Source organism: Propithecus coquereli, unplaced genomic scaffold, assembly GCF_000956105.1.
Source record: "Propithecus coquereli isolate 6110/MARCELLA unplaced genomic scaffold, Pcoq_1.0 Scaffold1, whole genome shotgun sequence".
Lineage (NCBI taxonomy): Eukaryota > Metazoa > Chordata > Mammalia > Primates > Indriidae > Propithecus > Propithecus coquereli.
The window spans coordinates 15,040,284-15,053,300 of NW_012133857.1; the positions used below are offsets into that span (position 1 = coordinate 15,040,284).

Consider the following 13,017-nt stretch of genomic DNA (forward strand, 5'->3'; position numbering starts at 1 on the left):
CCATGTCCTTAAAATTCCATGAGATTAGGGCCTGGGCTTCACTCTGCCACATCCCAGCATCCAGCCCCGCACCAGGCACATGGTAGGTGTGTGAACAGACCATTGAATGGTGCACTAGCTGGCAGTGCCATCCACTGTGGCCCTTCCTTCTCTCCTGGAACATCATCCTTCCTGGGTCACTCTGGGTGTCTGTACAGGTCCCCAAGTTCTCTAGCTCCCCAGGGCAGGCCTGAGGGGACTCCTCTCCTCTCCCCCTAGGTCTCTCCAGGCACCAGGAAGCTCCTGCCAGCTCTGGCCTCCACCAGAGGCATCTCTAGAATTCCAAGACTGTCTCCAGAATGCTGGGCCTGTCTGAGGAATGCCAAGGCTGGGGCACAGGTGCAGAGGCCTCAGGGTGGCTGGGTGGAACAAGGACAGCTGCTGGCATTCTGACTGGAGCCTGGGCGCCAATGACAGCTGTCCCTCATGCATGCGCCACTGCTGACACCTCCACTTCCTTGCAGCCTCCCCAAGGCAGCATCATTGTTCTGGCTGCAGCTCTGGACTAGGCGCCCCGACTAAGCTGGGAGCCACCAGGACTTGGGCCCCTATTCCCTGTCAGGGAGGGAGACTGGGTTGCTGGGGGTGAGCCTCTGAGGTTCACAGGAACCGGAAATTAGGCCCATTTGGTCCTGGCCCATGTGACAAAGCCTTTGGCTGGAAGCCAGGTGGCTCATCTCTCCCTGAGACTCCCGAGATGCCCCTGACAGGTCCATGCATCTCTCTGGGCCACACGGTCCTCACCTGTCTCACGGTAGAGAGGCAGAGCAGACTAAATGCACCTCAGGCCCTGGCAGTCAATGTTGCAGGCGGGCAATGCAGGTGAGTGGAAAGGTGGACTAGCGCTGGGGCCTGCTGGGCCCCCACAGGGCTCAGATCCACTCCAATCAGAGCCAAGAGGTGGCTGGGGTTGCTGTGTCAGGGGCATCCAGCTAACTACTCTCTCCAAGCAGAGGACCCCTAGGCTGCCACACTGGCTGACCAAAGCAGTAGCCCAAAAGCTTGTTAAAATGCAGGTCCTGGGGCCACCTCAGACTCTGGATGCTGGATGGAGAGAAAGCAGTCAGCAGGGCACACAGCGTGGCAGTCCCTGGGCACCAGCAGGTATAGAAAGCAGTCAGCAGGGCACACAGCGTGGCAGTCCCTGGGCTAGTCTAGATCCTCCCTCAGACAGTGGAGTGCAGCGGCGGTGGGAGCATGGGCCCTGCAGCCAGCCGGCCTGGGGTGGGGAAGGAAACGTGGTCCATAGGAGTGCACTCTGGGGAAGTCCACAGCCCTGGGGAATGTAGGGGCCAGACACCAGGCCTCCAGGGAGCAAGGCTTTATTTGCATTCTCCAGGACAAGTCTGGGGAGAGAGTCAGGGAGGGTCAGGGGTTGAGGCCATACACAGGCTCAGGTCCTGGGGACCCTGACCCAGCCCCCTACCCAGGCCTGGCTGAAGTGGGAGGGTGGGCATGGGCAGCTCTGGCGAAGGTGAGCGTCTACTCCACACCCTTCATGAACTCCAGGAACTCTGTGGAGAGAAGGGCAGGTGTGGGTCAGAGGTGGCGGCTGGGCAGGGTCCCAAAGCAGGGGACACAGCCTACCCTCCCACTCACCGTCGTAGTCGATGCGGCCATCGTTGTTCTTGTCTCCGTCCTTCATGAGCTCCTCGATGTCGTCCTCTGTGATGGTCTCGCCTGTAGCCTGCAGCATCACCTTCAGCTCATCCAGGTCGATGTAGCCATCGGCATTTCTGCGGGGAGGGCGAAGGGGGCCTCAGAGTCCAGGCAGGGCTGGGGGGAAGAGCACTACCCTAGGAGGCACAGCAGCGGCACCCTCTCCCCCATCACACAGAACTGGAGACAGGCCTGGAATCAGACAGCTCCCCTTTCCCCTGCTCTGCTGGGTCAGGATCAGGGTCAGAGGTCTAGGGTCACAGGCTTACTTGTCAAACATGCGGAAGAGGTCCGACAGCTCCTCCTCAGATTTCCCTTTACTGTCGTCCTTCATACACCGAACCATCATGACCAGGAACTCATCAAAGTCCACTGTGCCGCTGCCTGGGGGATGGGTGGCACGGCCGTGAGAGAGGCTCTGGTCAGAACTGCAGGCAGTGCCTTGACACAAACCCATGTTCTCACTGCATCCATCCTCACACCGCCCCTGTGAGGCTTGTGTGGTCATTATGCCCATTTTATAGATGAGGCAACCGAGGCTCAGAGAGGCTAAACAGCTCCTGGCTAAACAACACCAGGACGCAAGCCCCCAGCAAGCCGGGGGCACTGTGCTTCTGGAGCCTGGTGGGTCAGAGGGGCTCACCATCCTCGTCCACCTCGTCGATCATCTCCTGCAGCTCCTCAGGCGTGGGGTTCTGGCCCAGCATCCTCATCACCTTGCCCAGCTCCTTGGTGCTGATGCAGCCATCCTCAGCGCCCAGCACGAAGATGTCAAAGGCTGCCTTGAACTCTGTGTCCAATGGCAGGGGTGGGGGTAGAGCAGTCAAGGCTCAGGAGACAGGACTCTGGGAGACCAGATCCCTGGGGCCACCTGGCCACCTGCCCACATCCCTCCAAGACCTCTCTGATGTCACAGTGAGAGGGACCAGCCTCTGGTCTCCAGTCTGGAGTCCTCTTCTGGTAAGGGGTTCCCATGCTCCCAGCTTGGCCCTGCTGGTCCCCCACATGTGCAATAGGGGACACTCACCATTTTTCTGCTCTTCTGTCAACTGCTCTACCTAGAGAGGAAAAGGGGTCTCAGGACCCAGACTCAGGCTTAGCTGCTGTCGAGGAAACCAACCCATTCCACAGGTGGGAAGACTGAAGCAAGGGGAGGCAGGTTACTTCCAGGTCACAGAGCAGAGGCCTCAGTCCTCCCTCCCTGCCCTCAAAGCCCTGAGGTGACCCGGCTGACCTCACTAAGGCTGGACTCAAGGCCAGGATGACAGGTGGGCACCTCCTTCAGGCCCAAGGTGACCCTGAGTAACAATAGTCAGTGACCACTCAATGCCCTTTTGGTCGCCCCGATGAAACCCAAGCTGGGTGGCCTGAAGGACAGCTGTCCCTCAGGTGGGGACAATAAAAACAGTGTGGGGGTGGACAAGCCACCCACTGTAACCTGAGCAGAGTGGCCACTGGGCTATTTTTAACAGGGGACAAAGTTAAACCTGGTGATTGTTCTGGGGACTTTGGCATGCAGGGGGCAGGGCAGTGTTATCTGGTTCCATGGCCTGTTGGTGTCGTCTCAGGAGCCAAAATTAGTCCCCAGCCCCGCCAGACCTTGTATGGGCACTGGGCGGAGGGCTGTCCCTCAGCTCCATGGACTCCTACAGGATAAGCAGGGGTGCCCCCACACTAGCTATAGCCCTTCCCTGCTCAGGAGGGGGGCTGCATTCTGGAGGCTGAGGGAGGAGTTCCCCTAGGGACAGCTGTCTGTGCCATGATGTCCTTGTCCCTGGGGGAGGGGGAGATCACCCCTTCCCCCACCATGGTCTAGCATCTGAATCCCCCCAGTGACCCCGGAGGCGAGGACTTGGGATGACCACTCTCTAGCCCTTGCTCCCTCACCTTCACCCCCAGCTAAAGCACTGAGCCCTGAGCCTACCCAGCACTGTGCCAGCTGGGGCCCCAGCTCTCTGTTCCTTCTTCCCTGGCTCTCCCCTATGCCCAGCCCTTCCCTGCCTCAAACTGCCTCAAATTTCAAAGCCCCTTCCCCAGCCCAGGATTCAGGCTCTGCAGCCCCCTTCTCACACCCCCTTCCACCCTCCAAGGCAACTTTAGCCACCAACAGGCTGGAGGAGGGTGGTGGGTTGTGAGTGTGTGAGAAGCAGAATGTGAGGGGCAGGAAGCGGGGGGTGGGGACAGGAAGACAGGGACTCAGAGAGAAAGCTCAGGAGAAACAGAGCTGGAAAGAGCTGAGAAAGGCAAAAAGAGGCAGAGACGAATGCAGAGAGATGCGGCCGAGAGACAGTTACAAGACTACAGACACTTGGAGGAGAAGACACAATGCTGCTAATAGCTGTGACCTCCTCCACCATCCATCCTGAGAGCTCCTCTCCAGGCCCTGAACTGCACCCCTATCTGTATCCCTGAATGCCAGACCCACCATCCCTTTGGGGGCCTAGGGTGAAGGTACATGGGCCCTCTCCTGAGTCCCCACCACTTCCCTGGGGTGACCTTGCCCCCTATTCTGAGTGGAGTGAGCTCCCATGGGCCCACCCACCCCAGCCCTGCCCAGGCCCATCCAGTCCCTCACCGCAGCCTTGTAGATGTCATCCATGCTGGCGGTTCACAGGACAGGCTGCTGGGGCTGTCAGCCGGCACTGGACTTAAATAGCCCTGCCCTGCTGCATTCCCAGCCCAGCACAGCCCACCCCTGCATGCGGTATCCTCCAGCCCCTCCTCTGGTCCCAGTGATCTCAGCTGGCCTGAGTCCCATGTGTCCTCTGCCCAAGGCAGGGAGCAGATGAAGGGCTGCAATGACCAGGTTTCTTTTCCTATGTCCCCCACACTCCTCGAGGGACTCTCTGAAAAGGTTTCTTGAATGAATGAAAACACAAGCCCAGGAGAGGACAAGGAACTACAAAGTAGTGGGTCCCAGGCCAGGCCCTTACACACAGCACCTCAATCTCCCATCCAGCCAGGGAGGTGGGTGCTATACCCCCACTTTCCAGATAAGGAAACTGAGGCTCCAGAGGGTGGTCACTTGCCTGAGATCTGGTTGATTTGGCAGCCCCTGCCTTTAGCTAAACCTCTCTGGAGTGAGGGGGCAATATGCAAGGAGACGCTGGAAGTGTAGGGCCCTGCCAAGAGAAGCTTTGAATGCTGAGCTTACGGTATAGTGCTATGGAACTGGTAAAGGAGGAAGTCACTGACTAACCTAAGGACAGGGTGGTCTGGAGCCCTTTAGCCAGAGGTGCCATGCCCCAGACCTTCCCTCTCCCTAGGGAGAGCAGTGCCCACTTTAGGCTTGAGTCATCTGCACTCAGTTATTCAATAAGCACCCCACACATGCCCCATCAGTGCCAGGCTCTCTCCCTCCTCACCCTCCATTTTGGTTACCACTCCCTCTTCTAGGTCTCAGTCTTCTCCTGGGCTAGGGCTCAGTTCTCCTATTCCAGCACTGTAGTTCCTGGGTCCAGGGCCAACCTCTCTTTCTCTTGTTTTTAGCTCTGGCAGGACACTCTGTGGGGTTCTTGTGCCCAATGGCCAGACCATATCCCTTCCCACCACTTACAGGCACTTCCTACACAGCCCCCTCTTAAAAACACACCATCTCCCTGCCTTGAGCACTTCGGCATGCCAGGCACTGCATGAATTCATCCACTCAATTCTCCAGGAGTCCCAACTGACAGAGACTCTGAGTCTCAGAGAGGTTCAGAACCGGCGCTGAGTCACTCTAGCCCTGCTCTAGCTCTATGTACAGGTCTTATCTTCTCCTTCAAGCCACTCCTTATAGGTCTAATAGCCAGGTGAGGTGCTACTGCAGCCTCCGTTTTCCGGAGGGGGAAAATGAGGCTAGGCAGAACAGTGACTTGCTTTGGGTAGCCTGGCAGAGGCGCAGGGCCTTCTGCCCTCCCTTCCTGAGGACCAAGGGGCGACGCCCAAAGCTGTCACCGCCCGGGGTCTCAGTTTCTCCTTGGCTGCGCATGACAGAGCCGGCGGCGCCACGCAGGTACAGGTTACGCAAGAGAGCGGGCTCGCGCGGCCTCCGCACGCGCGTCGTTGGTGGCTGCTGTCAATTAAGCGTGAGGGGCGGGGCGAGGGCGCAGGAAGGCGGCGGGGCCAAGATGGCGGCGCGGCGCGCGGCGGGGGTGGGGGGCGGCGGGGGACGGGGGGCGGTGGGACGCTGACCCCGCCCCCTGCTGCTGCCTGTCTGCGTCGGGCGGCGGCGGAGGGAGAGCCCCGAACATGGCGGCCGCGGCGCGCAGCTTCGGTCCCGAGCGGGAAGCCGAGCCGGCTAAGGAGGCGCGCGTCGTGGGCTCCGAGCTCGTGGACACGTACACGGTATGTTGGGGGCGCGGACACCCGAAACGGGGTGGTGGCTGGAACCGGGAGTCCGACTGAGGTTGGGGATTTGGTGAGGGATCGGGCCCGCAACCAGAAGGAGGGCTTGGGATGAGGGAATCTGGGGAAGGGATTTGGGCCCCGCAGGTCCGGGAGGGGGGCCCGTGCGGGGCCCGGGGAGGGGGTTTGAGAATGGGGTACGTGATCAGAAAAGGAGCCTCGGGTTGGGGGCGGGATTTGGGGATAAAAGGGGGCTGGGGAGAGGGGAGTGTCTAGATGAGGTGAAACCCCTCTAGATCCTCCTGGCCGGGAGGGATGCTGGCCTGGGATGCCGTGACATGAGGTCTGGGAGGAGAGGGATGGGGAGAGGGTCTCTGATGGATGGAATCGGGGAAACTGGGGTCAGGCCCTGCAGGCTTTGAAGGAGAGAGAGCGGGGCTCTGATCCGGGAGCCTGGGGTCGCAGATGAGATGTGCTCTGAGAAGTGCAGGAAGGATCTGGGTCGATCCAAGACAAGAATGGAGGAGGGGTGGAGTCCAGCTATGGGGAAATGGGGGTGGTCTCAGGGCTGAAGCTCAGGCCCTAGAAACCTTAGAGGGCTTCGTGGCTTTGGGCTGTGGGGGCGAGGTGGGGCGACAAGCCGCCCACACGTATTTCAAGGCTATGGGGGAGACAGAGAACAGAAAAGAGGGGTGTGAGGGGGTTGGAGGCCCTTCAGGGTCTGGATGGGGCTGGATGCCAGGCCTATGAGACTGGTGGACTGCCCAGCAAAAACTGGCCCTGGGGTAGGGGCGCATTGAGCACATCCCAACCTCCTGTCCTTTGTTCCCATAGGGTGGGGAGTTGGTGGGGGGGGCCTTGGCCCAGCCTGCGCCCCACCCCGCTTGGCCCTCATTCTAACCACCCCCTCCTAAAGGCCTTTCCTCTGGCTCTTTTCTGCTTTCCTGGGGGCAAGGCGGGGGAAACCGGGGGATGGAAAGAGAGGCTGGGGGCGGATCCTGGAGCAACAGGCCGGCCCTGGAGAAATGGCTGCTGAGGGCTGGAGGCTTCAGCTGAGTTGACTGTTTTATCCACCCCCTTCCTTGCATGCTGCAGGGAAGGGAGGGAAACTAGGTCCAAGGGGCTGAGTCCAGGTGACGGATGAGGTCTCTGAGCTGATAGCTGGCCAGCCATCACCCAGCGGCTACGTTCATCTGGAAGGTCATCTTAAGAAAGCTCTCCCTATTCACGGCTGAGCCCCTTCTCTGAATGTGTGAGGTGGAAGCAGTGATCCAGACTGACCCTGCCATCATCTGTCTTTGGGTGTGCTAAGCTGGATGTTATTAACACACCTACCTTTTGAACACTGGCTATGTGTCAGGCCCTGTACAAAGCATTTTACATGCATTACCTTACTTGATCCTTAAACCTATCAGATTTTAAGATGGTGGAACCGAGGCTCAGAGAGAACTTAGGTGCCCAGTTACTTACATAAGTGACACATAAGCCACAACCAGGAAATGGCAGAACCAGGTTTTGAACTCAGGTCTTCCTTTGTCTCTGAGCCATGTTGCCTCCTCTTAGGGCACCAAGAAGCTGCCTTCCCCCATCAGCTTGGTACTGTGACTCCTGGCTCAGCAACAGAAATCACAGCCAGGAACCAGTTGAAGGGGTTGGAAAAGGACTTGCTTCCAGGATGTAATCAGGGCACCTGGAAAGAAGTACAACAGAGGAGCTGGTCAGGCTAGACCTGGTCCTGCTCTGCCTCCCTTGGAAAGGGCAGCCTTGCCTGCAGCTCAGGTTGGGTTTTGAATTACCTGAAGGCGGGAGGTAAAAAACTAAAGAGGTGGCCGGGCGCGGTGGCTCACGCCTGTAATCCTAGCACTCTGGGAGGCCGAGGCAGGCAGATTGTTTGAGCTCAGGAGTTCAAGACCAGCCTGAGCAAGAGCAAGACCCTGTCTCTACTAAAAATAGAAAAGAAATTAATCGGACAACTAAAAATATATAGAAAAAATTAGCCGGGCATGGTGGCACATGCCTGTAGTCCCAGCTACTTGAGAGGCTGAGGCAGTAGGATTGCTTGAGCCCAGGAGTTTGAGGTTGCTGTGAGCTAGGATGACGCCACGGCACTCTAGCGCAGGCAACACTGTGAGACTCTGTCTCAAAAAAAAAAAAAAAAAACCTAAAGAAGTGGCTTGTTGTAGTAGTCAACATTTTCCATATCTTACTGATGGATAGAGCCACAGTCTTGTCCTGTGTGTCCCCCAGCTCTAGTGCTAGGGCCATGGAAGAGACTGTGAGGGGCTCTGCTGCTCAGCAAGGGTCAGGCACAGAGGCTGGTGGGCTCGGGCAGCCTGACTCTGGCCATTTGGTGGGAGTCTGAGTGCCCTGCAGCTATTGCTGTGGGGAAAGGGTACTCCTTGTTGCTGGCTGCCTCCTTTGCTACAAGGGTTGTCGATTCCCCTTTTAGGTTTACATCATCCAGGTCACTGATGGCAGCCATGAGTGGACAGTTAAGCACCGCTATAGCGACTTCCATGACCTGCATGAAAAGGTAACTCTTAGGAGCTGGGAGCTGGTGTCTCAGGGCTTGGGGGCTTTTGGGCCAAATTCCCACTGTGCCCTACATTAGTTTTAGGGCAAAACAGGCTCCATGCCTATGGTTTACTTCTTTAATAAACCGGTTTATTAATATAACTATATTCATTTAAGATAGCATGTAAACGCTAGTGTTCAACCATTGTATGAGACAGTCTGCAAGGAGCATATTTGAATTTCAGTTTTAAGATTGCCAATTCTAGCTTGGATATGAGATGTTGGGACAGTTTCCTGGGGAGGGGACAGGTTTGAACTTGTTCCACCTAACTATAGCTATTCTAGAGCCTACACTTAAATATCTGGCTGTGATTCCATTTATTTCTTTGTTTTTGGAGAGTATTATCTATCTCTGGGTGATTTGCAGCATGAGTGTTTTAAAGATAAACCACCGCCGTGGTTGGTTTTCATTCTGGTTTGGACAAGATGGTAATTTTAGGGGCCAAGAGATATTTTCTGAATATCTCTAAAATCTCCAGATGGAGTTCCTTGTCTGGAATCGTATTGGTATTTCTAATGCTAATTGAATTTGAAGAGGCCAAATCCCAGGTGCACTGGTGTGGTCGCTGATCCTGCACTGCTGTCCGGAAAGGCTGCGGAAGTTGCAAGGAATGCTGGTGCCCAGGCTGCTTTCCTTGGTCTTACGTAGGCACAGAGCCTTTTGGTCTGTGGTTGATGTGCTTGTGTTTTCTTACAGCTCATTGCAGAGAGAAAGATTGATAAAAATCTGCTTCCACCTAAAAAGATAATTGGGAAAAACTCAAGAAGCTTGGTGGAGAAGAGGGAGAAGGATCTGGAGGTCTACCTCCAGACACTCCTGGCTGCCTTCTCTGGCGTGGCCCCCAGAGTGCTGGCCCACTTCTTGCATTTTCACTTCTACGTAAGTTCCTCATGGGATTTTCGCCTTTGCCTGCAAACCCACAGCTGCCAAAGCTCGAGGCAGCAAACCAGTGTAGACCTCAGTTTTGATGAGAAATGGGTTGGAGCTTGACCCTAGGTTAGAAGATGGAGGAACACCAACCTGGTTAGGGATGGGCTGTGAGCAGAAGCACCATTGTTAACAAATTTGCCTTAAATTAGACCGGTTATGGCCACAGAGGTGTTTTCCTCCACTGAAAGGCATTTTTTTTAGCAAAAATGGCCTGTGAGTGTTTAAGCTAGGTTTTCCATCCAAGTGGATGAGAATGGATTAGAAACAGCTGACACCTGGCATAGACTATTGTTGAGTTGTTGGTTCACAGATGGAGGCTAAGGGATCAGTCCGTTGGTGGGATATTACCATCTTGGGGCACATCCCCAGGGTCCACACTGCCAGGGTGCTGAGACTGAGGGTAGACACCTTCCTGTGGCTGGGAGAGTATCTTGTAGAGCAGCTCTGCACTTCCTTCTGGGTGGAGGACAACTTTCATGGGCTGCTGATGACAGGGTGAGTTGTCAGACTTCAGGAAGGGCAGTTTGGCAGTGTGAAACTAAAATATTAACTAGCAGTTCCACTTATGAAAATTTATTCTAAGGAAAAATCAGACAGCTGCAAAAAGGATATGTGAACACAGGTAGTCATTCCGGGATTGTAACATGATACTGAAGATGATCCAAAAGTCCAGGAGGAAGAGGTTAAAAAAAATCAAAGGGTACAGTCATACAATTGGATCTCGTACTGCTGGGGAAATGATGGTGTAGCTGTGGACTTGCTGACATGGGAAAATAGGTATATTATATGAAAAGAGTGGGTCATAAGACAGCATGTAGACTGTGGTCCCATTATCTTAAGAAAAATTTATGTGCATCTGTTTGTCTAGAAGACTTGTAGATTTACACCAAAATGCTGGGAGTAGTTTTCTCTGTGTGATAGATTTTCAGATAATTTATATTTAATTGTTTTCCCTTTGTGTGACGAAGATAGGAAAGACTGCATTCTCGTTTCAGGCTCACCTTTTAGGAAGGGACCTGTGGGTTACAGTCTTAAAGGCCCAGCCTTGTTTAAAATACAACTTTCTTGAAATCTTTTTATAGTAAAATAGCTGAACCTTTCTCAGAGCACTAAATAGAGCCTGGAAATTTGATGAAAGTGCTAGCCTTGAGCCACTAAGCTTGAAGGGGCCATGTGGAAAAATGGGTGGCATTTATAGCTGGGGTCTGTATGTTTGCTTTGAATTTTATTTAGCATATGCCAGCAAGTATGTAGTTAACAACATTTCCTGTTGTAAACATATTTTTACATTTCCTTATGTGAGAAAAAATTTGCATTCCTTATGCAAGTCTTTCAGATAAACTTTACTGGTTAGTATTTTAAGAAATACTGCATTTTAAGAAAGCTTTGGTTAGCCATTTAAGGATGAAATTGGATAAGCAGCCCTTTGAAAGTATAATTCACTGCTTGAGACCTGTGCCTTTGAGGAGAGGGGATCTCACAACCTGCCTTGAGTTTGCCCAATTCTGAGCATAGAAAGGCGTACACTGCTTTTTTTTTTTTTTTTTTTTGAGACAGGATCTTGCTCTATTGCCCATGCTGGAGTGCAGTAGCCCAATCATAGCTTACTATACCCTTGAACTCCTAGGCTCAAGCAATCTTCCCACCTCAGCTGGGACTACAGGTGTATGCCACCATGCCTGCCAATTTTTTGTAGAGACGGGGTCTCCCTGTGTTGCCCAGGCTGGTCTCAAACTCCTGGCCTCAACTGATCCTCCTATCTTGGCCTCCCAAAATGCTGGGATTACAAGCATGAGCTACCATGCCCAGCCTCAACTGTTCTTTTGAGACTGGTTTGCCTGAGATGAGCCTGGGGCCAGCTACATCCCTGGTTCTGGTTTGAGGCATGCTCTACTACTTGGAGCAACTTGGACATATTTAAAATTATTGTTTTTGAACAGATCCCTAGGTTATATAAATCCAAGGATTTAAGATAGTTTTCTTTTTTTTTTTTTTTAAATTTTAAACAGTCATTCAGGAAGAGCAGGATTTAAAATAGTAATTGGACCCATCATTAGATTACACCAGGGTTTCTCGACTGTGGCACTGTTGACATTTTGAACTGGATAATTTTTTGTTGTGAGATGCTGTCCTGTGCATTGTTCAGCAGCATCCCTGGCCTCTGCCCACCAGATGCCAGTAGCATTTCCTCACCCAGCTGCAGCATCTAAAAATGTTTTCAGACATTGCCAAATGTCCCCCTGTGGGGCACAATTGCCCCCAGTTGAGAACCACTGGATTAGATCTTCATTTGGGTTTGAACAAACAGGGCCTAAAAGATCCATCAGCTTCTTCCCCAGGCTGGGAGCTGTCTAACTAATGTTTCTCTTAATCTTTGTACCATCAGTGTCCTCTTTGAAATTGTTCCAATGTGTTACCCCTCTTGTGTTGCTGACATTGGACAGGGAACCCTGTTTAGCTGTGGTGTGGATTGTTTTTTAATTGAAATGTACTTCATGTGCCATAAAATTCAACCTTCTAAAGGGTACAATTTGGTAGTTTTCAGTATATTCACAAAGTTGTGCAACCATCACCACTATCTAATTCTGGAACATTTCATCACCCCAAAAAGGAACCCTGTACCCATTAGCAGTCATTTCCCATCCCTCTGCCCCTCAGTCTCTGACAGTCACTAATCTACTTTCTGTAGACTGTAACCCACAGGTCCCTTCCTAAAAGGTGAGCCTGAAACGAGAATGCAGTCTTTCCTATCGTCGTCACACAAAGGGAAAACAATTAAATATAAATTATCTGAAAATCTATCACACAGAGAAAACTACTCCCAGCATTTTGGTGTAAATCTACAAGTCTTCTAGACAAACAGATGCACATAAATTTTTCTTATGATAATGGGACCACAGTCTCTGTGGATTTGCCTAGTCTGTACATTTCATATCCATGGAATCATATAATATGTGGCTTTTGTGACTGACTTCTTTGATTTAGCACTGTTTTCATTCATATTCCATTCATATTATAACATTAATCCTTCAGTCCTTTTATGACAAGTAATATTGTGTCATTTGGATATACCACATCATGCTTATCCATTATCAGTTGATGGGCATTTGAGTTGTTTCCACTTTTTGGCTATTGTGAATAATGCTGCTATGAAAATTTGTCTGTAAGTTTTTGTGTGAGCTTATGTTTTCATTTTTGTTGGTTATATACCCAGGGGTTATATGGTAACTCCATGTTTGACTTTTTGAAGAACTGGTAAAATGTTTTCCAGAATGGCTATACCATTTTACATTCCCATAAGCAATGTATTGGTTATAATTTCCCCATGTCCTTGCTAACACTTGTTCTTGTCCATTTTTTTTCATTGTGGACGTCCTAGTGGGTGTGGAGTGGTGTTTCATTATGGTTTTGATTGCATTTTTCTAGTGACTAATGATGTGGAGCCTATTCTCATATGCTTATTGGCTGTTTGTATATCTTCTCTGGAG

General features: G+C 52.5%; 2 protein-coding genes across 2 annotated transcripts in view; one reads left to right on the forward strand and one right to left on the reverse strand.

The window, feature by feature from the left end:
* Nucleotides 1–1,339: 1,339 nt before the first annotated feature.
* TNNC1 (troponin C type 1 (slow)) lies at nt 1,340–4,352 on the reverse strand. The gene is made up of 6 exons (XM_012638706.1): nt 4,274–4,352; nt 2,726–2,756; nt 2,342–2,488; nt 1,968–2,082; nt 1,639–1,775; nt 1,340–1,553 (listed from the first exon to the last, which is right to left on the reverse strand). Exons 1-6 carry the CDS (start codon nt 4,295–4,297, stop codon nt 1,522–1,524), a joined length of 486 nt encoding a protein of 161 aa, XP_012494160.1. The 5' UTR covers nt 4,298–4,352; the 3' UTR covers nt 1,340–1,521.
* A 1,443-nt stretch (nt 4,353–5,795) lies between these two features.
* NISCH (nischarin) overlaps nt 5,796–13,017 on the forward strand; it is a 34,881-nt gene continuing 27,659 nt past the window's right edge. The window contains exons 1-3 of the mRNA XM_012665767.1: nt 5,796–6,024; nt 8,474–8,557; nt 9,296–9,478. Coding sequence (XP_012521221.1) covers nt 5,929–6,024; nt 8,474–8,557; nt 9,296–9,478 — 363 coding nt within the window. The 5' untranslated portion in view covers nt 5,796–5,928. The remainder of the gene's footprint in view (nt 6,025–8,473; nt 8,558–9,295; nt 9,479–13,017) is intronic.

Bases quoted from the DNA above. Each gene is read 5' to 3' on its own strand.
- TNNC1 (XM_012638706.1), bottom strand. From the start codon at position 4,297: ATGGATGACATCTACAAGGCTGCG. The intron at 2,489-2,725 runs GTGAGTGTCCCC...CATTGGACACAG, and splicing joins GACAGAAGAGCAGAAAAATG to AGTTCAAGGCAGCCTTTGAC. The intron at 1,554-1,638 runs GTGAGTGGGAGG...TTCTCTCCACAG, and splicing joins TGGCCGCATCGACTACGACG to AGTTCCTGGAGTTCATGAAG.